The 24767-nt window shown below is 39.0% G+C and overlaps 1 protein-coding gene across 3 annotated transcripts; it reads right to left on the bottom strand.

Moving 5' to 3' along the window:
* Positions 1-496: 496 nt before the first annotated feature.
* Positions 497-24116, bottom strand: rasef (RAS and EF-hand domain containing). 3 transcript variants are annotated; one of them, XM_080309254.1, is made up of 18 exons: positions 23609-24116; positions 20833-21162; positions 14167-14313; positions 12794-12884; positions 11439-11534; positions 10477-10554; positions 10258-10373; positions 8080-8148; positions 7853-7919; positions 7401-7489; positions 6104-6404; positions 4986-5108; positions 4447-4639; positions 4140-4221; positions 3907-4021; positions 3408-3515; positions 3168-3244; positions 497-2783 (listed from the first exon to the last, which is right to left on the bottom strand). In XM_080309254.1, exons 1-18 carry the CDS (start codon positions 23911-23913, stop codon positions 2681-2683), a joined length of 2490 nt encoding a protein of 829 aa, XP_080165380.1. In that variant the 5' UTR covers positions 23914-24116; the 3' UTR covers positions 497-2680. The 3 variants fall into 3 exon arrangements, with proteins under 3 accessions (XP_080165380.1, XP_026044539.2, XP_080165381.1); XM_026188754.2 differs by having other exon boundaries at positions 4447-4597; positions 23609-24114; XM_080309255.1 differs by lacking the exon at positions 23609-24116 and adding an exon at positions 21244-21790.
* Between the last annotated feature and the right edge of the window lie 651 nt (positions 24117-24767).

Below are 24767 nucleotides of genomic sequence, written 5' to 3'. Positions count from 1 at the left end.
AGTGCCACGGACTCTTATGTTAAAATATGCAACTTTACAGTATTAAAAAACCCATTTAAGCCAGGTCTCTATGGAGAGTTTCCCCATTCACAGTTCAGTGACTCTGAGTGGAGTTATTTTATCCTGGATATCCTGGATCCTTTTAAACTGGATAACTCAGTTATAGTTCGAACGGTGTGGCCATGTGAATGACAGACCTGCACAGCTGAAACTTTTAGGTCTCCTCCTCTCATGAAACTGGACCTCTTCACTGTGTGTCTGTTGTTGTAATCTTTTTAATTGATTATCTACTTAATACCATGTCTTGGACTGAGTTCAGTATTCAAACTACTACTACTAGAGCTGAAAATTTCTAAAGCTCATTTTAATGCTTTTCTTTTTTCCAAGGCATAATATGCAACAGGCGATAACAATGAAACTGTTCTTCACATGTGTAACATTTACTTTTTTACATATTTTTGTACCAGTGAAATAACTGAAGAAGAAAAACTGCCTCTCCAGCTCCAACCAGTGATTTTATTTCCGAGCTTACAGACACCGATACAGTTATTCAGCAGTTAGATAATATAACTGTTTTTTTCTCTAATATTAATAAAAGAGATCCATAAAATGAGTTGGAACAAATCACCAGGATTACAACTTTATACAGTTAAAGCCATACTCTGTTCTCTGCCCCCTGTATTTCATGTTTACCTACTCATTGTGTAATAAATTAGTTATTTAAAGTTTTACCTAAACTATTGGGCCTTTTCCTAAGATAATAAATTCTACAACACAAAATTATCCTCAATGAAAAGACGAAAAAGTAACACTGCTGTGGCATCATAATAATAAACATGGTAGGTTGCGATATTGCACCAGGGTTTGTCGTGATGAACAGAGAACGAGCCTTTGTCACTTTAGGCTCTCCCGTGATTCTTGGTGTCTACGTGATGGCGGTAAATTCTGATATGACCATAAACATAAATAACATCAAACATTTCAAGCTGTACATAGAGGAAAAATAACCGAGCGCAAATGTAATTACATGATTGTTGCAGTGGTGAGCAAAGCTACAGTGCAATGAAAAAGTATTAACCCATTTAGCTTTAGATGTCTTAGTTTTTTGGCATATTTGTCACATTTAAATGTTTCAGATCATCAAATAAATTTTAATAGTAGATGAAGATAACCAGATTAAATACAAAATGAGGTTTTTAAATGTTTTTATCTTTTCTTAAAGGTAAAAAGCTATCAAAATCTACTTGGTCCAGTGTGGAAAAGTAATTGGCTCCCGTTGTTAAATCATAGTAAACGGTTTCTGTGATTAACCACAGAAGCTGTCTGACAAAGTGGAGAAGGCTAAAATATTTCAAAACCCAACACATCGTGCTATGATCAAAAGAAATGGCTGAGAGACAAAGTCATTGATATGGATCAGTCTGGAAAGGTTTATGAAGTCATTTCTAAGGCTTTGGGCCTCCAGTGAACCACAGTGAGAGCCATTATACATGAATGGAGGAAACTTGGAACAGTGATGATCCTTCCCAGGAGTGGCCAGCCTGCAAAAATTACTCCGAAAGCACATCGATGACTCATCCAGGAGGTCACAAAAGAACACAGAGCAAGAACTGCAGGCCTCACTTGTCTCAGTTAAGGTCAGTGTTCATATGCAACAAAGAGAAAGAAACTGAGCAAAACTGACATCGATGGCAGAGTACACAAAAGCTTGTCTCAAATTAACCAAAAGTTTAACAACTTGGAGAGTTTGAGTCCTGTCACATCTGCATACAACTAACACAGCTTGCCCTGAAGCTCAAGCATATTTGGGTGATGCAGCAGGACAATGACCCAAATACACCAGCCAGTCCACTACTGAATGATTAAAAACAAATCAAAGTCTGGACTTAAATCAGATTGAGACCTTAAACAAGCCATTCATGCTCAAAAACCTTCCAATGTGGCTGAATTAAAGCCAATCTGCAAACAAGAGTGAATTAAAATTCCTCCACAGGGATGTGAAAGACTCACTGTCCATTTCTGCTGCTGAGGTGCTGAGGGTGACTAACATTGACTAGATTTAAGAAGAATTACTTTATCAGGTGGATTTAAACAGCTTTACCCCCCTTAATAAATGAAATCATCATATAAGAACTGAAGTGTGACAAATATGCCAAAAAAAAAAAAACCCAAAACAAAAAAAAAATCAGGAACTGTTTTGCAACACTGTATATCAGGATCTGTACTTTCTTGTCATGAACATAAACCAAACTAGCTTTCTATTTTCTGCCATGTGCAAATATTTAACAACATAAATATCACAACCATACTCACTCACCTGGCCTCAGATTTAAACCTCACATTAAAAGTCTACTTTACTCTCACAGCTACCTTTCGCTTCTCCTGTGTCACCTGCTTTAACGTGCAATTAGTCAAACAGTGTAAATGACACCAAACAGAAAAAGGCAAATTTGTTACAACATAATGAAAAAAAACTTTGACATGGCGAGAGGTTTAAGCCAAGATCCAGCGGTTAAAAGATTTAGCAAATAAATGTTTGTAATGTCCCGTCTCTCCACTTCTTTACTTCACCCTCTTAATCCAGCTGCGGTTATTCACATTGATCATTTGTTCCTGCTCTGCTTTTCATGTCTTTTTGCATGTGCACAGTCCACATTAAGTCCAGTGTGGACGAGTTTGATCAGGTGCAGCAGGAGAATTTTGGCTGATTTCTGGGAGCGTCTAAAATCGGCAGCGACTGACGACTGCTTTTTTCTTCATAGTTGGCGAACTTTGTTACCTGTCTGTGGAGTGGAAAAAAAACACAGGTAAGACGGGTAAACAGGTGAAAGATGGGAATGTGGAAGAAAAAAGAAAAAGAAAGTTTTACTTTTAAATGCCAGAAAGCGTTTCACTTGTAAAACAAAAGATCAAGCAGTATTTATGGTTATCATACAATGACGTATCCCTTGGTGGACGTTTAAACTTGTTGTTCTTAATGTGTTACTGATCAACACTGGCAATGCTTAGTTAGTGATGCGATATAAGCTGTATATACAACATCCATCCTCCAATAACGAAGTGAAACACCCACTAAACTAATGACAAAATGTTAGCTTCTTAATGTCTAATTCATGAAGTCCCACAGCTTTGTTTTGTTTTGGAATAATCAGGTATGTGAATCTCACCTGGCCAGGTGCAGCACGGCCTCCAGGATGTTGGATCCATCTTTGGCGCTAGTTTCACAGAACAGAGTGTTGTATGTCTGTTGGTCAGAGACAGAAAACATTTAATGTTTTAATATTTTTATTAACTGCCATTCATTCCTCGAATTACAGGTTACAGTTTAAATAATTTCTCTCCAAGTTGGATGTGTAACAGGTAACTGTAAATGTAAATGTTTGGTAAAAATTTTTATTTTTAATTACCATGGCAAGTTTCTCCCCGTAGCTGGCAGGAACGCAGCCAATTCCATCTTGTCTAAGATCAGACTTATTACCCACAAGCATGATGGGAATGTCCTCGTGGGACACATCCTGCCAAGAAAAACAATGAACAATAATAATAATCATATTGAAATCTCTTGTGACAGGTTACGGAAGGTGTGCTGAACTTGTTTTACACTGAGCACAAACTTCTGAACACCACTGGCCGAATATACAACACACACACACACACACACAGAACACCAGATCATATTGAATGCATGCTTATCCAACACTTACATATTGGCTGCATGTAAATGAAGAAAAACAAGCAGAATCATCAGTGTGACCTTTAAATATCTTTTGATAACACAAATGCTGCCAGCGTCACAGTGGACACACTTAACCATATGACTATATTATACATGTTTCTGATGCCTGGACATCTCACTTCAAAGTGTGTCAGGTGGTAACCGTATAGCTGTGGACGGTATTGCTTTACCTCAATCATATCCACCCACTCTCTAATATTGAGGAAGCTCTTCTCGCAGGTGACGTCGTACAGCAACAAAACACCGTCTGCCCGGCGGAAGTAAGACTTCGCAATACTGCGAAACCTGAAAATAGCACAGGAGATGGCTCAAACTAGACAGTTACAAACCTCATGTACTCCACTAATGAAGTGCTATTTATTGTCAAGAAATAGCAACACGTACTATCCACACCAACACATACCTCTCCTGCCCCGCCGTATCCCAGAGCTGAAGCAGCACGGGCTCTCCGTCCACGATTAGTGTTTTCATCTGGAAATCCACTCCTGAAAACACAAAGAAGAGCCAGTCAAGAAGGAAGCAAGTGAAAGTGTTTAATAGCTGATCAGAATAACTACATTATACTATTTTAATGATCTTACTTCACAGTCTACAAAAATTAAGCATTAACCAGTCAGCTGAAACTTCCTCCAAGCTTTTATTTACAAGGCTTCTTGTAGAGAAGAGGACATGACATTAAAATGCTTGCTTTTAGTTTGTGTCCAGCTCACCCAGAGTTGCACTAGAGTTCATTTTGAATTCATTTTTGCAGAGGCGAAGCAGGAAGCTGGATTTCCCCACAGCAGCGTCCCCAGCTAACACGATCCTGTAAGCCTTCTCGGACGTCATGTAGCCCAGGTCAGTGCTGTCCTTGTCCTCCTTCTGTAGCGGTGACAGGAAGGTAGTGCTCTCCAGGAAACTTTTCTGCACATTTGCTTCAAGTTGAATTCACTTTATCATCAGCAATGATCATTTTGCAGTTTCCTCAACTCTTACTAGCGACGATTTACACATAATAAGTCCACAGCCATAGCTACTACAGAGCGAAATGTACCTTCTCATACATTTTTTTTTCTACAGTGTCAAAATGTTAGGAAGAGACGAAGGGTCACAAAGTCTGGTAAGGTCTCTAAATAATTACAATTTTTTTTCCAGAAATCTGACTGTAACTTAAATTTCAACAATAACCCCAATAATCCTGTTTTTCTGACCTTTCTTACAAAATAAAAGAACCCTCTTTTATGACTCCTCTCATAATTTTCTCTCTCACCTGAACATTGATGGCACTGAGGGCCTTTCTCGTTGTTGGAGCTGGTGGTTCAGATGGCTTCCAGTCCAAAACTGAGCTGCTGTCTGATCCGAATGCTGATTCCCCATCCTGTGTCTCTGCTGGCTGTGATATAGACACAAAGTAGCAGATAGTTAAGCATTCAAGGCAAGAATACGCTTTTCCCCCCTGGAGTTAGCTATTTTCACTCTCTATGTGTTTAAATACCAGTTTGTATTTAATCATTAATTATTATCGTCTATGTAGGTTCTCAGTCATCCAGGTCATGGTGGTCTCAAGAGCTTGAAAAAGAGGGAATTAAAATGGTGTATGCATAGGTATCATAGGTAACAGCCCTATGGAACAACTTGGTCATCCCTTTTCAAACAGGTTAGTCAGAGAAACTTATTCAAGCGTGACGGTGCAAAAACGGGTCCATCCCAAGATCAAAACTCCCAAACACAAGCTAAACATCAAAGTGCAGGAGTACTTGGAGATCTATGCAGCAGAAACCCAACAGCCACTCCACAAATGCATGACACAACATTGAAGAGGCACCTCAACAGGAACAGACTCAGGTGTAGATCTACACTAAAAGGTAAAAGGAAGCTCTTTGGAGGGAAGACAGATGTTTTAAAGGAGGAGCAAAAGAGGCCATCGCCATGAACACTATGTGTGCAACAAAGGTTGGCAACGGTTTCCAGGCACTTCAACGCCCATTCAAGTCTTTCCACTGTTGTTGTAGGTGACCTCAATAGGTCACATGATAGGGTCGGGCGAGGCCTCACAGTGGCTTCACCCTTAACCCCCGGTGATGGTAATGCCTTTTTTCACAGCATGGCTCATGTGATGACGCACGCGATCAATAGCAGACCAAGAACCACCTCCAAAGGGGAACACCCCCACTAAGGGTTAAATACCTGGGACTCTCCATCTTTTGCTTTTATACCTGAAGAAACCTCTTAAATTGGAGGTGAAACGTCTCCACAGACTTGAATAAGCCCACTTCCTTTCTTCTTCAAGTTATTACATCTGTTGTGTCTGTTAGTTATTATGTTATTAAGTCTTAGACTTGGTAAAACAAATATGTAGCTATAAGCTAGACATGATTATGGTCTTACCTCAGTGTCAGAGAGTTCTCCGATTACACTGTCGTTGTTATCGTCGTCCTCCTTTTTTTTCTCCGGACTGTGATTCTCGTCCTCTTCTTCTTGACCTTTGACCTCATGCTCTGAGTCATAGCCTCCATGTGAGCCTCTGAGCGTCGACAGGCCACTGTCCACGTAGATCTCAGGTAGGCTGTCCTCCTCACACTCGCTGCTGTGCCTGCGCCTCAGGCCAGGGTCACACATGGCCAGGGCAAGGGTGTCACCACTGGGCCGGCGGCTGAACAGAGGGTACTCGTCCATGCGCTGGGAGTACCTGAGGACGAGAAAGGCAATAAAAAAAAACACAAAATCTCCTCCTGTGTGTGCTTCAGGTAATAGATCATTTCACACATAAAGTAGTTTTGTTGGTTTTCCTGTAGGATTTTTGATGGAATACCTGCGAAGCTAGATGTGAGGTTTTTTTTTTATGTCCTGGACTTATTTTGGGTTAATACGCTCTTTTGTAATAACATTTACACAGTCTACGTTGTTTTTAATGAATAGTAATAAAGTAAAGTACTAAAAACATATGATAGATCAATTTTTAAGTTATATATAAAACCTCTAAACAATATTTTAAAATGTTATGTGCATGTGTAGTTTTTGTATAAAGTACATGATCTTGTGTGCAATATATGTTGTTTTCATATTGCTTCTGCCTAAATGCCTGTAAAAGTGCCAAAAGGCAGAACCACAAGCTAAAACTGTAATAATTACATACCTGAATCGTTTTTTAATTAACTTTTCAGAGAGGCAAAACTAATCCTCACATACATTGTATTCACTGGTCAAAAGAAAATACTTTTGTTGTCTCGTTTTAAGATGCAAAAAGTTCTTATTAGTGCAAAACTGGGCTTGAATTTGCTGCTTTATGGTACAAAAACAAAACCTTTATGCCGGATAACTGCAGAATCTCATGGTTCAGCTTCTCACAGCGGCTTAAATAAATAACTTGCAGCAAAATCTACTAGACAAATAAAAATGTCACATGTTCTGGGAAAAGAAACCTTGTCAGTTCCAAAAACATCTGAATGCACCGATAACTTCTGTCGGAGCCAAGTAAACTCTACAGTAACTTCAACATTTATTTGAAAAATAAAAATAAAACAGTTTAAATATATCTATATATTGTTTTTTAGGAAAACAAAATAATTCCATTTTTGGTGTAAGACCAGCTCTAGTGTGCCAGTGCAGAGAATATACAGATGATTAATGTACATTTAATGCACAGATGCTCTTCTTTGTCATCTGTGTTGTTTGTAGACCGTACCTGTCTAATAATGCATATGGTGATGTGTAGCAGATGCTTTTACTTCTGCTTCTTTCCTTAAATTCTCCTGGTGATCCTCCGTTAGACTGCTACACACAAGAAACAAAAATAAACTATAAAATGTATTGTTATAATCTTAGATGTGAATGATGTTATGTTGTAAGGCAGTGCATAGTTTTTAATGACCCCTTAGAGCCTAAATGATGAAATAATTCCCAGAAATTTTTTTTTTCAAATTACTGATAAGTTAAATTAATGAAATAACATTTTGCACATATGAGCTTTTAGGATAAATTTATTTAAAGACTAATTACTTTTTAAAAATAGGCTGCAGTCCAATCAAATGAGTGGATCAAATCAAACTAAGATACGAAAATGTGCTAACTGAAGACATTTAAAATGTCTTTATTTATTTTGTGAATGAAGTAACTTTGTTAAGTGTTAAGATTTACCCTCGTTATCCTCTCCAGAGCTGCTCTCAGGCCATCATTGCCGTCATGGAGCTTCCTGTTGGCTGTCCTGCACACGCACGCGCGCGCACACACACACACACACGCGCGCACGCACACACACACACACACACACACACAGAGAGAGAGAAAAGACATTTTAAATGTAGGCAACCTTGTAAAATCTGTTTCAGCAGGTGTGTGTGTGTGTGTGTTATTATCTGGCTTACTGTAGAATCTCAATCTGATTCTCCAGGATGTCTCGTTCATCAGAGAAGTGTTTCATGAGCTCCTCGTCTCTGAAGGAAAACAGAGACAGACAGAGACACAGTTAGTGAATCTAAAGAAAAGCTTTACACCAGAAAGCCTTCTTCCTTCTTTTAAGGTGAATGTGTAAACCACTACATTGTGGAGCCAAATGTTACTAAATCTGAACACAAGCATATATTTATCTATCAATTAAAAAAAAAACATATCTAAAGTGTTACATATTTTTGTATGTTCATCGCTGTTTAGGGCCTCAGTTTCTACACAAAGCTTAAACAACACAAACTCCTTAAATGTACGGATTACTTTTATTAGAGAGAGAACACCGACTCATAGTGTGTTAAAACATTTATATTTCTTCTTATTCAATCATCTTCCGAAAGAGAGAGACCCCCTGCACAGCCCAAACGCCAGTTGCAGGATCTCGAACATTAGAATCATAAACTGTGCCTCATATAGGTGTTATTTTGGTACTTTACACGTCACACAGTTTCAAACATTGGTTATAAAGTTCCTCTTTTCTGTGTCTTATCTATTAATATGCCTGTGCACTAAAACTTCCTGTTTTTCAGTCTGGCTGAGCACTTAGTTTATGAGTCAAAAGTGGCCTTGCTTTACAAACCTTCATGATTAAAGTACATAAAACAATATAATGAGAAAATAAGGATACTATGGATATTAATTACATGACACTTTCAAATGATAAATTCTACAAAGTCTTAATTTTGACTAATTCTTATATTGTTAAACCAGAAGGGGAAGCAACCAAAGTAAACTAAAGATGCAATACTTTAAAATAAATTTAGGATCTTCAGTCAAACAGCAGCTGCTGCAAAATATAACCAACATGGGTTATATGCCGTATCTCTAGTGGCCACTGGAGGCTGCTTCAGAAGTGAGGTGATTCCAATAGTAAACAAAAATTGCATACAGCCTGATACAGAAAACTGGCTTTAGCACTATGGTTTTCTTTTATTTACAATCTGCTGTCTGAAGGTAGGTAATGTAAAATATAAACATCTGGAAGAGGGATCCCTCCTCTGTTCTGCTTTTTCTTTTTCCCCTGCTAAATGGTTTATTGGGAAGTTTTTTCTTATTGTGATATGTAAAAACATAGTAGGTAAAAACATCAATCTTGAATCTATTATATATCCATCCATCCATCCATCCATCCATCCATCCATCTTCATCCGCTTTGTCCGGGGCCGGGTCGCGGGGGCAGCAGCCTAAGCAAAGAGGCCCAGACCTCCCTCTCCCCAGCCACCTCCTCCAGCTTATCCGGGGGAATACCAAGGCGTTCCCAGGCCAGCCGAGAGATATAATCTCTCCAGCGCAATTCTATTATATATTTTCAATAAAATCATCATAGTTTCCCCATTAAATAATGGCTGATATTTTTATACAGTCTTCTCCTTTTTTACACGTCTGTCACAGTTGTGCAAAGTTACTGAAAGACACGCGAGACTCCTCAGAGATGGAGGAACAAAAGTGTCAACCCAATGAGTCAGAAGCAGGCGGGGTTTTCTCCTCCCTTTGTCTCTGTTGCGTCTGTTACTAGGTAACGCTCCCAAAGATGTTATTGTACGTGTGAAGGCACTCCAGGATATCCTGTTTCAGCTGTGACAACACAATAAAATTCTCAGGAGCCAACATGCAGACAGACAACCAGGAGAGGTTGTGCCTCTGTCGTCTGTCTCTGTTACTCGGCTCAGGGGTGGGGTCGTGTGATAAGGTATTCTGGATTCTTCTAGAGTCAGTACATTTAGCTGGTATGAAGTGTATTCAGTGGTTTTACAAGTGTAAATATTTATTTTTCTCAAGTTCTCATTAATCTTTAAACAAGGAAAGAAAAAGGTGGAAATACAAACCTGTTCTGCAACTTCTTTTCATCAATAATGGAGGTTTAGACTTTCATGGTGTGCAGTGAAACTGTATGTGTTTAGAGAGAGCTAAATGATGTGAAGTACAAATCTTTTTTTTCTTTTTTTTGTTTCTTTTTTAATCATCGATGTAAAAAAGTAAAAAGAATAAATAACATGTGGCTAATTAGATGTGGTGCTCAACTTTAACTCCACGGACCACACGTCAAAATCTGTACCGAGGGTTTAAATTATTTAACGAAAGCAGCCAAACCGATTTACCGCTCGGAGTTGATGCTTTGATCGGTTAGCTCGGTCTTCAGCGAGTCCATCTCACTCTGCAGGCAGGCGACTTTGGTCTGAGACCTCAGCAGCTCCTGCTTTAACCGCTGGTTCTCCTGCAGACGCACAGACAAGCAGCAAAACAGAAGATTACAGCTGTGTGTTGTAAGCAGGAAGCATAATGACTGTATAAATGAGTTCAAATACATTCACTCTCACCAGTGTTAGCTCATTGATCTTCTTCTTCAAGGCCGGGCTCTCGTCTTTCACTGTGATGTTCTTGTACTTCTCCTCTATCTGGTAAAGTTGAAATGTATAGGATAAAGATTATTCGACCTACTCACTCTTGTGGGCTACTTTTACTTGTACATGCATCCAGAAATGTCGATTCTAATTGGTTCAAAAAAATAAAAATAAACAGCTCTTACAAATCAGTTTCAGAGGAGTGGGGAAAAAAAGTTTCATAAAACGGCTAAATTTGTACTATTTAAACATTTTAACCTGATGACTTTCGGGATGCTTTTTTCCATGCATGTTCTCAGACCTGATGCAAATGCTTGGACACATACACAGATGTCTTCATTAAGACCAACCCAACACAATAACTTGCTTCTCTGCATGCTTGATCTGCTCTTCAAGATTGTATGAAATCACTTCCCTTGTAAACAGCTGACTTGAAATCTTCAGTAAGAAGGACCTCAGTCAGATTGAGAAGCAATAGTAGATTTTTCTTATCCAAATATTTACTGTGAAGTTTCAGTTAAAGAGGTCCAGCTGAGATTTAATGGACTCTGTGAAGCTGCTTCCTGCTTTCAAAGATGTTAAGTTCTGAAATGGACCCAGAAAATTATTCTTCATCCTCAATAAACACGAGATATATAAAATCAAAGGTTTATTTACTCAATTAATTAATCATTAAGAAAAATGTGGTATAAATTGAATGGTATACCAATCAATTTTAAACCCGATTCCATTAAAGTTAACATTTTACATTGTACTAATATATTTACTAATAATGTACTAATATAATTAAAATGAGTTAAAGTCAGCATTTTGGATCTAAATTTGTTTCGAGCGTAAAATCCTTATCGTGTCAGTATCATATAAATATGTTTAAAACCACCACTACAGCAATTGTGTTGTAAAAAACCAGAACTCAGTCAGACAAGTTAAAAATGTACCATCTGCATCCTCTGGATCTTACACTGCAGCTCACACACTTCAGTTTCATAACTTCTTCGTAATTCACTCAGCGAAGCCTCTGCTCGCTTCTTCTCCTGCAAAAGCACAAATACAAACCCCCCCAAACAGAAAATATATCAATCAGTTGCATCAGAAAGGCAGTTTACTGTATGATTTGTGTGTTTGTGTATGTGTGTGATTGGCTTTTGCTTCTTACTCTGCATAAAGCCATTTTAAAGTGGATTTTAAACCCCTTGATGAAGGGTCTGAGGAATCAAAAACTTTTTTTTAATGTACAATTTCCAAAATAAATTCCTCCGTTACAGGTGCCAGGATATGACAGTGTGAATATCATGGTGTGAGAGGATACAGGTGACCGCCCTCTAATTTTGTGTGCTTTTCTTAGACAAAACAAACAGTAGAGCCCGAGTTAGCTGAGTCAATGGAGAACACTTACATAACTTTAGGCACAGTGATAAAACAGAGTTTATATTCACAGCTTTTAAAGAAACGTCAGGACCACAGATAAAATCAACATGTTTAAATAAATTCAATGGTTTGTTTCCTGATATAACAAGTGATGCTTTATGTTTCTGCCAGTCTTTGTCAGCTTTTCTTCCTTTTATTGCATTTTATTTCATGTTATGGAAAGCTAAATGCTGTTATCAAAGCTTATCATTTTCCACAAAACACTGATTATGTGTTCTGCTGGATTTTGGGAAATATCTGCCGCTTTCATGAGGCTCCAAATCTGGGGGCTTTTAATTCATAGACGATATATTAAGACATAAACAGACCTAAATTTAGGCATTAAAAAGCTGCTGTAATAACAAATTTGCCTACTCTAGCTGTGGATGTGGATACGTTTGACAAACAGACAGAATTCATAGAGATTTAACTTCATCAGTCAATAAAAAGCAGGTTAAACAATTCAAAGTTCAGGTCAGCCACATGCTGATGTAGCTGACCTGGCTCTTTATAGATTATCATCTTCATCCACACACCACCATCCTTATCACCACCAACACATACAGCCTTATCATTTTAGAATAGAGGATAAAACATGCCCCAGCACCTCGAGTTATCTGCTGTTTTATATCCACAGAGTTGTGAGAGCAGCAGGCGTGTCTGAATTGGGATCAGTAAGCTGCTACACGGCTGCGTATGTTTGTTTGACATGAGGGAAGAGCTGAACAAACGCGCCCTGCTTATCACTTTGCCTACACAAACTCCAGGGAAAGAAACGCATCATAGCAACTAGCCGAAAAAAAGCAAACAGTGTAAAAACACAAAGTCACGGGTCTGCAGTGGAGGGTCTCATATGTGTGTCGTGTGGGCTAGGTATTGGTCCCACCTGCTCACGTGTTTTTCTCTCGGTAGCTTGAATGCGTTGGTCCATTTCTTCCTCCATTTCACTGAGCTGCATTGATGCTTGGTCCTGCGCTCTGTAACACAGTAATAAGATCACCTCACTAGACTCCAGATATTTCTATCCATGTGATCCAGGCAGCTGACGCTAACTTAACTTTCTGATTTGTGACAGTATTTATTGTTCACCTGACATTTGGATTGACACAAAACATTTGTAATTTCTTAGAAAACAAGCTTGACTATCAGTGTCAAACAGTCATGCTACTTTTGTCCAATCATACATAAGAACATTTTTGAAGCCAGATACTGATGTTAGACGAGAGGGCCTGACTCACACTCTTCTTTCCTGTTATCCCTACTCCCCCAAGCTTCACTGCTGGCACACAACTCGAGTTCTCCTGGCACTGGCCAGACTCAAACTTGTCCATCAGACTGCCAGACAGGGAAACGTGAGCTTGACTTTTACTTCCACTGCTCCTATAAGCATTGGCATGCTTTGCACCGATCCATCCAATACCTGACATTGTGCTTGCATTTAGCTCTTGACCTTGGAAACCAATGACACGAAGCTCCCTGAGAACAGTGTTTGTGCTGATGTTAAATGCCAAAGGAGGTTTATAACGCGGTAATTACTGAGTCAGCTGCGCATTAGAGACTTATGTCCCTCACAACTCAGTAATCCCGCTCATAATATTAAATGTTTTGCTAATTTAGGAACAAGTTGCTGTAGTTCTTTTATTCTTCCACTTTGCGATAACAGCCACTGTGACAACGTGGATGAGCAGTTGGAATACTCTCCACTTGTCTCAGAAGTATTGACTTTTTCCACATTAAGCACATTATTCTCTACCTATGTTTATTTGCTATGATTTGCTATTGTCAAAGTAATATTGCTGCACCTACTACCCTGGGTTTGTTTGTGTAAGCTTTATGTTGCCATCAAAATCAAACATTCAGCACATTAAAGCAAAGACTCTGTCACAGGTTGCTTTGTATTTTTTAGGCTGCAGAATTAACTCCTTTGTGCATACTTACATCGACTGTTCTCAGCCTTCATGTACGTCAGGTGTAGGGAAAGGCCCAACCAGAGTTTCCTGATTTTTAAAGTACTGATGATGTCATGTCTGACATCAACAGGTCAAACTAAGAGGTTCAGTCTACATTGATGCACTGGTAGTTATATGTTTTACTTATGATCTGGTTGCTCAAGTCTCTCTCCTGTGGTTCATACTCGTCCTGTCTACATCTTTGCCACATGCTCATTAGGGTGGCTGTAGTTCAGTATGTAGAGCAGGTCATCTGCTAATCGTTCACAGGTAATGACTGATCATATATGTGTGTGTGCATGATGCTCACCGTTTGATGGCAAGTGCCAAGTTCTCCATCTCTGAGTTCTGCTGTTTGATCTCTTTGGTGAAGTTGAGGATGACTTTCTCAAATTGAGGAATCAGTCTGGGCTCAGTCAGACTGATGTTCTGATACAGTGTTGCTGCTTGCTCACGCCTGGAGAAAAATCAGGAGATAAATTAGCTCGCTGCAAACAAATTTTTGCTAGCAGAAATTGAGGGTTACATTAAAGAATTTTGGTTTGTACGGTTTGATTCATTAATATTTTTGTAGTTTTGTTTATTAAAAAAAATAAAATCAAGATGCGATTGAAGTGAAGCCTTCCTGCTTTAATTCAATGGTTTTGCAAAAGGATGGCAGTAACTGTTTAGACAATATAAACATTTTTATACACAGTGTCCCATTTTCAGAGCTTCAAAAGCAATTGACCACTGTGCATGATGACAGAATTATTTTGATGATTAAGAAAAAAAAACTTTACAACATCTAACCAAGTTAAGAATAAACTCTTGAAGAGGAAGACATATCATTGTCAAAGTCTACAATCAAGAGACATCTTCATGGGTTTACAACAAAATGCAAACCACTGGTTAGATTCAAGAAGATGAAGCCAGAAAACACAATAAAATACAGTGATGGAAACATGTTTTGGACAGATGAAACTAAGGTTAATTTGTATCGAAATGATGGGAAGAGAAAGGTTTGTATGGCTGTGACTGGAACTGGGTCACAAGTGTTTATTGATGATGTGACTCCTGATAGAAGTAGCAGGATGAGTTGTGAAGTATACAGGGCTGTACTCTCTGCTAATACTGATCAGGCACAGTGTAAATTCACAGTGCAAATGGATAATGACCCAAAGCAGACTGCAAAAGCAACCCGAGAGTTTCTCAAGCTAAAGAAATGACATAATCTTCAATGGCCAAGTCAGTCACCTGATCACAACCTAGTAGAGCCGCTTTCAGTCATGAAATAAGACAATAAAGGCAGAGAGACCCAGAAACAAGCAGCAGCTGAAGGTGTCTGCAGTAAAAACCCGGCGGAGCATCTCAAGGGACGAAACACAGCATTTGGTGATGTCCATGAGCTTTAGACCTCAGTCACTGACTTCAATGGATTTTCATCTGGGCTTGGTTGTAGTATAAAAAATGTCTATAATTCCTAAACAGTTCGTAAAAGTTTTTTTTTAAATCCCCTTAACCCTGTAAGACCCAACTAATCAAAAAATAGCCAGAAAATTCTGATTTTTTAGAACTTATAACAAACTTATAACAAAATCCACAAACATTTTTTTGCTATATCATGTTGTGTATGATATATTTTTATGATATATGAATTATATATTGTTTGTATGGCATTTCATACATTGGGTGTGTTTGGCAACTTTATGTTAACAACAGTGTTAATTTTAGACAAAAAAAAAGGAGTTTTGTCCATAACATTTTGAAATTATGGCAAGTGCTGATGATGTTGATGAGAACGAGGTCTCAGAAACTCATGCGTCAAATATGATACAAAGGTCATTATAGGGTTATATTTAAAGCTGAAAATGCACTTCACTCACGTCTTGAATGTCTATTTAAAATCCGCTGTAGGGTACACACAGATAAAATAACAAACAATTCTGTCTTTGTTCGGACTCAGCTAAATATGCTCTAAAAACAGACATTATCCAACAAATTCACAAGAGGTTTAATTATTTATTGAATATTTTTTGAGTATTTGTTTTATATTCTTAATAACAATGGCGGTGTGGACACACAAAAAATGTACCTTTTTATTATTAATTAGATAAATGGCAGACAACAGATTATTTCTTGTAGGTAACACTGGATTACAATAACAGGGTTAAAAGTCTTTAACTGTGGGAAAATGTTTCAAATGATAAAAATCCTGATGTTTTCCTCGCAATTGTGCATTTGGAGTTCTGATTTTCATTTGATCTGCTAACAAGACTGATGTTACAATATGAAAAATGGAGTGTAACAAATGAGTCAGGGTGTAGTACAGCTTTAATTACACTAATATTAAACAAAATAAACACTAAATAAACAATATTGAGAATGCCTTAAGTCAACACTCCTTTGACAGGTAGACAAACTGTTCTACTTTATTCTGAGTGGCTGAAGAAAGTATTTCATCAGCTTGGTAGAAAGTTTGCTATAAAGTTTGTTCTATCTACCGCTCCACCCTAACGGCAATTAACATAATTGAGATATTTAGCAAATCTACATTTTTGTTGAGCCTTTAAAGATTATTTAGCAAGTAGAAAACAAAACGATTTGTGTGTCAGTTTAAGTAATATCTGATGTTGGAATAACTCTTCTAATTTTAAAGACTGATTTTTAATGAATGCTTCTTTTCATGTATGTCACTTTGCTTCCCAGTGACACAACCTGTCGTTTATTTACCCTGAAAACAAAATAGCTTTCCTGGTGTGTGTTAAACCCGAACTCAGAACTCAGAAACGCTAAAGCCGAAAGAATGAAATCAAATGAAGAGACCCCAATTAAACCCTGTAAAATTTTGTATTTATATATGAAATTTGTGTTCAAACGCAATTTTTGTAAACAGTTGATCATGTCAACAAATGCAGAGTAGAGACATTTGACCCCCCTAGAAGAAAATTCTTGAAAACCGAGCAGTGAAAGCCTTTTATAGGTCAAACCATCTTTCCAGGCTTGGTCTCCATCAGCTGAGAGACTGAACAAAGTTCATAACTCATTAGATCAGTCTCAAGCATAAAGAAGGAAGAAATTGATTTTTTGCTCTTGACTTGTCTTCTTGTTCTCACACAAAATATCTTTTCAACTCCTGAAAACAGACATCTGTCTGAAGTGAAGCGTGTACTGGGTTTTCCAAACTATCCTCCCTCAGCTGACTGATGTAACAGTGACTATAAATGCTTGAAGATGAAAGAGTGCATTTATCCGACGGCACCACCGTGACAATCAATGTCCTGAGCAAAAGTCCCATGTAAGGCCAGTGGCCACATGCACGTGGATAGGTCTACAGTGTGTGTAAAGCGAGTAAGCATTATCGAGCCCAGTCATTGGATGTGATCATTTTCAGAGAACTGTTTTTATCACTTAATACTGATTTATGAATAATTCAAGCATAAAAAATGCACCTAACTCACAGGATGAGCCACATACACATAACAAACCACTTAGGAAATAATCAGTTTTAAACTGTATTTTAGGCACTTTGTTACTAGCAGCTTGTTACAAAAACACATCATTTATTCTCATTTCCTTAGCTGAATCTACAAAAATGCAAAACATAAAGAGAAACGGAGAGAAAAAGCTGAACTGGACTGAATCAGTTGCACCATGTCTTATGAATCCAAATTTTAAATGTTTGGTTTCAATCATAGTCAGTGTACACGATGGAGATCAGGAGAGAAGTACAACAGTCAGAGTCTACAGTCATCTGTAAAACACAGAGAAGGCTCCGTCATGGTTTGGGGGAGTGGCTTCATGTTTCAGCATGACAATGCTCCCAAACACACTTCCAGAGCAGTAAAAGCATATTCAGATAGAAAAAACACAGTGGAACACAGTCAGTGATGGACCGGCCTCCTCAGAGCCCGAATCTCAATATTATTCAAGCAGTGTGGGATCATCTAGACAGATAATCGAACAAAAGGCAGCCAACATCCAAAGAAGAGCTTCATATGTCCTTCAAGAAGCCTGGAACTATTGCTGAACATTAGAGAATGAGACGGTGTTAAAGAATAAAGGAAATATAAGATAAGATAAGATAAGATAAGATAACCTTTATTAGTCCCACACGTGGGAAATTTGTTTTGTCACAGCAGGAAGTGGACAGTGCAAGAGTTATGAGGCAAAAATTAGAATACAGTAAGAATAAATACAGTACACAACTGTACAGAATAGAATAAAATAAAATACTATATACAGTAGAATAAAATAAAATAAATATAGAATAAGATAAAAATAGAATACAAATACAAATACTATATACAACTGAGTAAAAATACAACGATGACAGAAAGGATTATTGCACTTAGTATTATTGCATATGTATGGATGTGTGTGCTTGATCAGTTAAAGTCTTTATTATGGAGTCTGACAGCAGTGGGGAGGAAAGACCTGCGAAATCTCTCCGTCCCACACCGTGGGTGCCGCAGTCTCCCACTGAAGGAGCTGCTCAGTGCTGTCACAGTCTGCTGCATGGGGTGGGAGATGTTGTCCATCAGGGATGACAGCTTAGCCGCCGTTCTCCTGTCACTCACCACCTCCACTGGGTCCAGAGGGCATCCTAGAACAGAGCCGGCCCTTCGGATCACCCTGTTCAGTCTCTTCCTGTCCCCAGCAGAGATGCTGCCGACCCAGCAGACCACGCCATAAAAGATAGCAGAAGCCACAACAGAGTCATAGAATTTCTTCAGGAGTGGGCCCTCCACTCCAAACGACCTGAGTCTCCGCAGCAGGTACAGCCTGCTCTGCCCTTTCCTGTAGAGGGCGTCTGAGTTATGAGTCCAGTCCAGTCTATTGTTCAGATGAACACCAAGGTACCTGTAGCTGTCCACAGCCTCAATGTCCATACCTTGGATGTTCAGTGGTTGCAGTGGAGAATGCTTGTGCCTGCGGAAGTCTACCACCAGTTCCTTGGTTTTACTGGCGTTGATCTGGAGGTAGTTCAGCTGGCACCAGTCCACAAAGTCTTGAGTCAGTCCTCTGTACTCCTTGTCGTCCCCATCAGTGATGAGGCCGACTATTGCAGAGTCATCAGAGAACTTCTGCAGAAAGCACTGGGTGCTTCAACTCATATCAACTCATAAGAATGCTACCAACTCTGTTTTTCCCTTATATACTATATTTCCATGTATGTTTCCAATCATTTTCCATTTTCCTAACAAAATATAAAGAAAAGAGAAATGACTTTGCAGAGTGCTGTAGGGGAGACCGGGGATAGTTGTAACGTGGGTCAGTTGTAACACTTCCAATTTCTCCAATCAGGGCTAAGTTTCAAATGATGTGATTCATCCTGTGCATGCCCAATTCAGTTCTGCTATCACATGTGAAAAATCAGCACATTTTGTCAAACACAGACAATTTAACACGAAAAAAAGTAATTTGTATGCCAAAAAGTTTTTCTACTTTATTTCAAATTCTAATAGCATTATCTGCTTTGCAGTTAAACTCATCAAACTTAAATTATGTTATTTGTATGTCTATGGGGATGTATTCTGTGTAGGTCTTTAGTGCTAATGTTTTAGCCGTTGGCTGTAATGTTAGCTAGTTCATGGCTATAGGAGTCTGGGTCAGTTGTAACAATAATGCAGATGTTAAAACTTACCACACTATTACTTTAACTTATATTAAACAAGTTGGGGCAACGACATCAGCAGAGAGAGGTTCACTGGTCGCATTTGTATATGCGATTAATGCCATTGGCAACACAATTCCTCCACTGTTTGTGTTCCCACACATACATTATGCAGACCACTGTGTCAGAGATGGACCAGTAGGAAGTATTGGTAGTGGAAATAAATCAGGATGGGTGCAAGAAACAGATTTCCTCATCTTTCTGAAGCACTTTGCAAACCACACCAAGGTAAGCCATGATAAAAAGTAATGGAATTGTGATGCTGGTGCACAACTACATTTTTTCAGCTTCATTGTTATGTTCAAAAGTTGGTGCAAGAGTTGTAGGTTATAATGCCCACTGAGCCAATGAGGCCAAAATCAAGGAAGACCAACCAAAATTAATGAAATATTCAGTTGCAGAAAATTCCATAATTTGTCTTTTTTGGGGGGTTGGAATATGTTCAAAAGCTAGATTTCTGCATTCTGTCACACACACACACACACACATAGCTACATAAATGGCTTTAAGTGCATTCGTGTGTTGAATAAAAAAGATTACATGTTAATGTTTTGTCAGTACCCTTATTTCATTGTGTTACATTTCACCCCAGGATATGTTACAACTAACCCAGGCTACCGCAGGCCCACCACCCGCAGGAGGCGCCATAGGGGTCTGGTGCATTGTGTGCCGGGTGGCGGCCAGGAGCGGAGGCCCTGGCGGACTGACCCCCGGCTGCCAAGACAAACTATAACTGAAGATAAATTAAACAATCATAACAGAGCATTTTAACTTTGAATTTTTGTTAGGAATTACTTTGATTTATGGATTAATGGCACAATTGTTAAACATGGTTTGGAGTTTGCTCCCTTTGTCTGCTTTTATGTTAGAGCATGAGTGATTTGCACAGCTTGCGCCTTCCCATACACCTGTGTGTGTGAGGGGGGTCACCATTAATGCCTGTCTTTAGCTTACATGCATTCTGGAAAAAACAAAAAAATAAAAACGTGAACATCCAGAGATTTTCACACAGGCGCACTCTCATTTTCATATTATTAATAATGATTTTAGTCATGGATGGAAATGGATTCGTCGTTTTGTAGCAGCAAACTTTGAAATGTGCTCTGGATCTTTCCCAGAGTTCACCTTTTTAAATTAGATGTGTGCTTTACTTCAGAGGTGCTATTTTCCCTGTGAAGATTAATTGTCACTATCACATTTACGCACACTGCGCTCACTGTTGAACGCACTCATATCTCCTGAACATTTCCATATTTTAAACACATCCGCCCGTCTGTACCCATCGCCCTTACCGGCCAGAGAACAGCTGTGCACTCTCACCTGGGGATGAACTTGGCCTGCTCGTTCAGTCTGCTCTCAAAGTCTTCCCAAGCAGCAGACGGGTCGCCTCCTTCTGACTCCATGTCCGCCTCGTAGCGGTCGTGAAATCCGTTGATGAACTCTTGCAGGGTGACAGTGCCGTCCTTGTCGACGTCCAGCTGGTCAAATATTCGGTCAGCCTCGGCTGCTGACACCTGTAGCTCTGCGCAGATTGTGAGAAACTCGTTTCGTTCGATCTGCCCGGAGTTGTCCACATCGTAGGTGTGAAAGAGGGACCGCAGCCGGTCCTGTTCCTCTGCGCTCATTCCCTTGATAGGGGGCTGTGGCTGGCTGGGGTAAAAAAAAAGAAAAAAAGAAGGCGTTTCGGTAAATTACAATTACCACCGAGACAACGAAACCTTGAAACCTTACAGGAACGCCAGCGTTTTACTTTCCGGACACCAGGAAAAAACAAAAGTAGTCCAAACTCCAAACTTCCAGAGTTAATCCGCTCCTATCCAAACATTACCACAGCTGGTGTGCCCTTACAAAAGTTTTGATCAAAGAAATCCATTTTAAACAATCCAAACTATCATTAAAATAAAAGCATTTGCTCCCGCGTAGCCTTCACGCGAGATGTTACAGATTGTTGTAGCCAATGGCCAGCTGGACGGAAAAAGCTGCTGTGTCTCACTGCCTCAGGTAACGCGCCTGCCATCGCTACCTGCCAGTGTGATCACTCCCCTCTCTCTTCCTAACAATAGACCTCTGGGCTTCAGGCCAAATGAAAGTGGCTCTGTGGCGAAAGCCTATTATCGTTCTAGCTGAATAAACTGAAGTTTCTGTAACTGAGCGAAGAACAGACTGACACACACGTAGTCTAGATTTCCATTTTTTCCAGGCCCAAATTATTATTTGACTATTAATCACATTAAATAGAGGCGAATATTAAAAAAAAAAAACATGTATACATAAATATTAATTTATTTATCTGTTTCAACACAATAATATTAACTGTTTGATAGTAGACTTTACGTTTATATCATACTGAGGACCTTTCAAATTCAAATCAGTTTTATTTATATGGTTTCAAATCACTAAAACAGTTGCCTCAAGGCACTTTATATTGTGAGATAAGGACCCTACAAAAACATGGAGAAAACAGAGAAAACCTCAACATCAAGTGTTTGCTCATGAGCAAACACTTGATGGCAGTGGCAAGGAAAAACTCCTGTTTAATAGGAGGAGACCTCCTGCAAAACCAGGCTCAGGGAGGGGCGGCTATCTGCCTGGGTGAGGGGAGGAAGACAGGACAAAAAACATTCTGTGGAAGAGAGGCAGTGATTTGTAACGACTAAACATGTAGAGAGTGAAAAAAGTGAGTGAGCAAGAAACACTCAGTGCATCATGGGAAGCCCCCAACAGCCTAAGCCTACTGCAATATAACTAAAGGGGGATGCAGGGTCACCTGATCTAACCATAACTATGTGCTTTATCAAATAGGAATGTTTTAAGCCGAATCTTAAAAGCAGAGAGGGTGTCTGTCTCCCGAATCCAAACTGGGAGCTGGTTCCACAGAAGAGGGGCCTGGAAGCTCAACACCCTGCCTCCCTGCTTCTACTTTGAAATATCCAAGGATCCACAGGTAAACCAGCAGTCTGAGAGCGAAGTGCTCTACCTGTTTGATATGGTACTATGAGGTCTTTAAGATGAGATGGCTCCTAATATTTTAAGATTTTGCATGAGATGGGAAGGATTTTAAATTAAATTCTGGATTTAACATGGAATTAATGAACATACACCAACATGGAAGAAATATGTTCTCTCTAGTCTTTGTAAGTATTCTCATTGCTGCAATTTCCCATTTCCACTGCAGTTTATATGGGAAAATACACAAAAATGAACAAAAACATACTAAAATACTCTAATGTTACACTAACAGGTATCATAATGAGCCTGACGTCCTTGTCTTATAAAGTAATCATTTACAACAGGTTAAAGAAACCTCACATGTAGCTTTCAGATTGCTAAAAAGTAATTGCACCTTCTACCTTGTGATTGAAATGCTGTTTCTACATCAAAATTACTTTATTTGTTCATCATCTTCATCACTTTTTGGCACACTGGCACATTTGCCTGATTTTCCTGCTCTGCCATGGTAACACAGCCCAACCTACTCTTGTTATCTAAGGATGGTTTCCTTGTGTGAAAAACATTAGGATCCATTGACAAAAAAGCTAAAATTTGCGTGCAGTACGTGGAATACAATGAAGTCACCAAGCACATTGTTCAGTTTTTACTGCCTATGGCAGGTTAAGCAGCAATCCTCCAGCTGGATGCCCACTGACCTGATTTTACAGACTGCTCTGCAAACCAGATACCTCAATCGCATATCTTACAAAATGTGACAGCTGTGATATTGTTAAATTTTGTTTAACACACAAAAAATCTAGATTAGTACATCACACTTTGTTCTTCAGTAAAAATCAGGTTAATGAACCAGATTATTGGTTATGCTTCCTGTTTAAGGACATGTCAGCAATGCTTGGTCCACATTTTCATAAATAAATTGTCATCTAATTTATCTTCATATTCAGCTTCCTGTCAGGTCAAAGTATCAGTTTCTGTTATCCTAAACTACACGATCTGTACCCACAAGAATAGTTGGATTCAAACCTTTCATAAATCCTACTCTACCATTAAAGAAGACCGCCCCATGCAGGCATATTTTACACATTTTGCTATGACAAGTTGCTGTTAGCTACACTCAGAGCACTCAGGCCTTTTCACCTCTCACCTGGACAGGACCTGCTCTTTTTTATCCCAAGCTGAGGAGTCTGTGTCTTCTTCAGCATCATCTTCTTCCTCCTGGTGCTGTTCTTTGAAGCCACTAAGGAATTCCTCTAAGGTCACCGTGCCATCCTTGTCGACATCCAGGCGATTGAAAATGCCTTCTGCTTCCTGGGACGAGACGTGGAGTTCTTGGCAAATGGTGTTGAATTCATTTTTTTCAATCCGCCCAGAATTATCCACATCGTAGGCATGAAAGAGAGAGCTCAGGCGCTTTTGTTCCTCCTCACTCTTTTTCTTTGCTGCTGCCATAGTTTTGTTTTTAATTTCTGCAGCAATCTGGCTTTTAGATTTGAAAGCGAGTATTTGCAGATAATAAAAAGAGCGAAAAAAAGTACTAGAAAAACAGGCAGAGCCTACAGGAGTTTAGCTGTTAGGTAAAGTGAAATTAAATTCAGAGCTGGATTTCCATTTGATAGTTGATAGCCAGTCGTAAGGTTAAACCCCATTGTTGGAAGGAGACGGAGTGCAGCTCCAGGAATAGACTCACTCCTTCTGATATGTTTCTTTTATATCCTCCCCCTCCCGTCTCTCTTTCTTTTTTATAGGCATGCAATACTGATAATAAACTATTTTAGGACCATAAAATGTGGTGTTGCAAATGCTGTTAAACCAAACAGCATCAAGCAAGAATCCTAACAGTGTGGCCAAAATCTGCAAAACCAGCAACTGCATAAAAACAGCACTTTTTTGTGTTTTGCCCTCAAACAAGTTAAAAGTAAACCCTCGGTATTGTCTTATTAAAGTGCCACTGCTGATGTGGTTCCTCCTTTGACTTTGTAACATAGTTGGCCATTCACAGCATATGAATTATGTTTCCTATCTTTTATTATTAGTACTCATTGGAGCTTTTATTGGAAGGCTCTTTAAACCTGGAGTCATACTAGTGCAAAACACACTGCTAGTCCTGCTATGATGATACCAGTAATGCTACACAGGAATGCAAATTATAGAAATTTGAAAGTACTCCTGCATCTTTTATTTTTGCTAATTCCATGTACAATATCATGCCTTTGTAGCCAGACTGTAATCTTTACATTTTAATGTAAAATATAATCAGACATATTATTAAACCCATTGCCCCCATTTCATGTTTTATAAACAGT

Source organism: Astatotilapia calliptera, chromosome 12, assembly GCF_964374335.1.
Source record: "Astatotilapia calliptera chromosome 12, fAstCal68.1, whole genome shotgun sequence".
Taxonomy (NCBI): domain Eukaryota; kingdom Metazoa; phylum Chordata; class Actinopteri; order Cichliformes; family Cichlidae; genus Astatotilapia; species Astatotilapia calliptera.
The sequence above is the reverse complement of the archived record's forward strand: the minus strand, read 5'-3'. Positions and strand labels throughout refer to the sequence as shown.

Coding starts and splice junctions, on each gene's coding strand:
- rasef (XM_080309254.1), bottom strand. CDS start 23,913: ATGGCAGCAGCAAAGAAAAAGAGTGAGGAGGAACAAAAGCGCCTGAGC. Junction 21,163..23,608: donor AAAGAGCAGGTCCTGTCCAG/GTGAGAGGTGAA, acceptor TTTTTACCCCAG/CCAGCCACAGCCCCCTATCA. Junction 10,555..11,438: donor AGATCCAGAGGATGCAGATG/GTACATTTTTAA, acceptor CAACTTTACCAG/ATAGAGGAGAAGTACAAGAA.